We start from the raw sequence: 3018 nt of genomic DNA on the forward strand, positions 1-3018 counted from the left end.
CTCTTTGTCTCTCTGTCTCTCTGTCTATCGGTCTCTCTCTGTCTCGCTCTCTATTTCTATTTCTCTCTATATCTTGTGCTCTCTTTCTTTCTCACCCTCTCGCTCTATCTATTTGTCTCTCTCTCTATGTTTCTCCCTCTCTCTCATGTCTCCCACCCTCTGTACTGTAGCATGGGGGGGGGGGGGGGGGGGCGTGGGGGCGGAGCTTATGGTTTATGCAGCATTCTGTCAGCATGCCAGTTCCCGGCTATGCTACGCAAAGCTACGCCACACCGCTCAGCGGCCACACAGGACGCTATGATACAGCAATCCCATAATACCCCCAGCAGGGCGCATCAATATTTCATCTAAGGCTTGATAAAAAGAAGAAGAGATAAAACACCAGGAAAATGTTTCTCCATACTCCTTACTACAAACGCCCAGAGGCAATAGTACTCACCTCGCCAATATAAATGAGGGAGGTTGGTCTGCTGGTTAGGGTGTCCGGCTCCCAGGTGAAAGGTTCTGGGTTCCATCCCCACTGTCCTCAGTCTACTTGCCTCCTAGAGCAAGATGCCCCCTGTCTCTTACTTGCTCTTAATTTACCTGTGTCTGTACAGTCTAACCCCTACCTGCCCCTTAATGATCGGTCTCGTTGTGGTCTGACCTCACCTTTTCATTAATTTCCTGTCTATGTACTGTCTTACCCATACATGCTCCTTAATGACATGTCTCTGTACTGTCTGGGATGTGTTGTAGAGATTCTGTAGGATACTTTGCTGCACAGTTGGGGAAGAGCCGTGAATTGTTTCCGTTTGATTACGGCACAAACACATGCTCACACACACATACGCATGCACGCTTGCATGAACACGTGCATGCACGGACGCATATATTCACACACAAAGGGTGAATATATGGTTTATTTATTCCTGTACGTATGCATTGTGTGCATGAATATGAGGCAAATGGTTTCCATGGAAACAGTAAAGAAAAATCGGGAGAGGATTGAGAGAGTGTGTGTGAGAGAGAAAGAGAGAGAGAGAGAGAGAGAGAGAGAAAAAGAGAGTAAAAGAGAGTATTGATCGAAGGAAGAAAGCTGAACTGTATTTTAGTCCAAAAATGTTTTTGAGTGTTTTCTTTGAGCTCTCTGTGTGTTTGTGTTTGTCTTTGTTCTTCTATGAGCCAGTCGAACAAAGATGAGGTAATATTCCCGGACAGAAACATCTCACTCTGTCTTTCTCTACCTCTCTCTCCATTTCTCTCTCGCTTTCTCCCTCTCTCGATCTCCCACTGTCTCTCTCTATCTTCCTCTGTCTCTCTATCATCGTCCTCCCTTCCTCCCTCCCTCCCTCCCTTCCTCCCTCCCATCCTCCCTTCCTCCCTTCCTCCCTTCCTCCCTCCCTTCCTCCCTTCCTCTCCTGGGTGATGCAAGTGTTCCTACGCGTGGATGTTTGGAGTCTCGTGAGGACGCAGCGGCCATGTTGTTCTGATCCTGACGAGACAACATGGCGTTATGTAAAGCGGTGTCAGCACACATCACGTACCATGAATATTTAATCTCCAAAAACGGCCTGATGTAGAGATGAGAGGGGGAGAGATGTGGGTGATGAGATGGAGTGATGAGAGAGAGAGAGAAAGAGAGAGAGAGAGAAACGAGAGAGAGACGAGAGAAAGGGAGAGATAGCGAGAGCGAGCCAGAAAGAGAGAGAGAGAGATATAGTTAGAGACAGACAGAGATTCACAGAAAGAGAGAGAGAGAGAGAGAGAGAGAGAGGGAGGGAGAGAGAGAGAGAGAGAGAGAGAGAGAGAGAGAGAGACAGAGAGAGCGAGAGAGATGTGTGAGATTGAGGGAGTAAGTGTTTAGGCTCGCTTTGTTCTGATGTCCTATGGGAATACAAATGTGATGTTGGTTGAATGGCCTGGTGTGTGCGTGGTGTGGGGTAGTTTTGGGGGCTTGTGGGTGGGGGGTGGTGTGGGTTGGGGTTTAGGTGGTGTTGGGCAGTGTGCGTGGGGTAGTGTGGGGGGTTTGGGTTGGTGTGTGTGGGGTACGGTCGGGGGGTGGTGTGGGTGTGTAGCGCTGTGTGTGGGGTGTTGTGTGTGTGTAGGTGGGGTGTTGTGTGTGTAGGTGGGGTGTCTGTGTGTGTGTTTGGGGTGTTGTGTGTGTGTGGGGTGTCTGTGTGTGTAGGTGGGGTGTTGTGTGTGTGTGTGGGGTGTTGTGTGTGTGTGTGGGGTGTTGTGTGTGTAGGTGGGGTGTCTGTGTGTGTGGTGTGGGTGGGGAGTGTTTGTGGGGGGTGGTGTGGGATGGGCCAGTGAGGGGTTGCGTGTGTGTTGGGTGGTCTTTGTGTGTGTGGGGTAGTTGGTGTAGGGTGGTGTGTGAGGGTGTGGTTGAGGGGAGAGGTGCTGTGGGTGTGGGCCAAGAATTCGGTACCGGTGTTCTTGACAGGCAAAAGCAGAGACTATAAAGACTATAAAGACTATAAACGGTATTTCACTATAAGTTGATTTGGATAAAAGAGTATAAACAATTTATACTTATACTACATATTTATACAATATAGATTTATATGACGATAGTGAATAATCTCCTCTCTCTGTCTCTCTCTCTCTCTCTCTCTCTCTCTCTCTCTCTCTCTCTCTCTCTCTCTCTCTCTCTCGCCCTCTCTCTCTCGCCCTCTCTCTCTCTCTCTCTCTCTCTCTCACTCTCTCTCTCTCTCTGTTACTATGTTTCTCTATCAGGTACCTGATGAACGTGACGTTTGAAGGCCGTAACCTCTCCTTCAGCGAGGACGGCTACCAGATGCACCCCAAGCTCGTCATCATCCTGCTCAACAAGGATCGCCACTGGGACCGGGTAAGCGAGCATACACTAAAGCTGGAGAGAGAGAGAGAGAGAGAGAGAGAGAGAGAGAGATATGTTGAACTTGGACCAGGTGAGTGACGAGTTTCTGAGAGAGACACAGCCAAATCAAGTTATGTCAGCTCTGCTCTGTCTCTCTCTGACTCTCTCTGTCTCTCTCTCTCTCTCTCTCTCTCTCT

The 3018-nt window shown here is 49.0% G+C and overlaps 1 protein-coding gene across 1 annotated transcript in view; it reads left to right on the forward strand.

The window, feature by feature from the left end:
• The window catches only part of grin2ba (glutamate receptor, ionotropic, N-methyl D-aspartate 2B-a), a gene marked incomplete at its 3' end in the record, with an annotated part of 45142 nt that overhangs the window by 23520 nt on the left and 18604 nt on the right, over positions 1–3018 (forward strand). The window contains exon 5 of the mRNA XM_079745626.1: positions 2719–2833. Within this exon, the coding sequence (XP_079601752.1) occupies positions 2719–2833 (115 nt within the window). The remainder of the gene's footprint in view (positions 1–2718; positions 2834–3018) is intronic.

Source organism: Pollachius pollachius, assembly GCF_949987615.1.
Source record: "Pollachius pollachius genome assembly, chromosome: 11".
In the NCBI taxonomy this organism is placed as follows: Eukaryota; Metazoa; Chordata; class Actinopteri; order Gadiformes; family Gadidae; genus Pollachius; species Pollachius pollachius.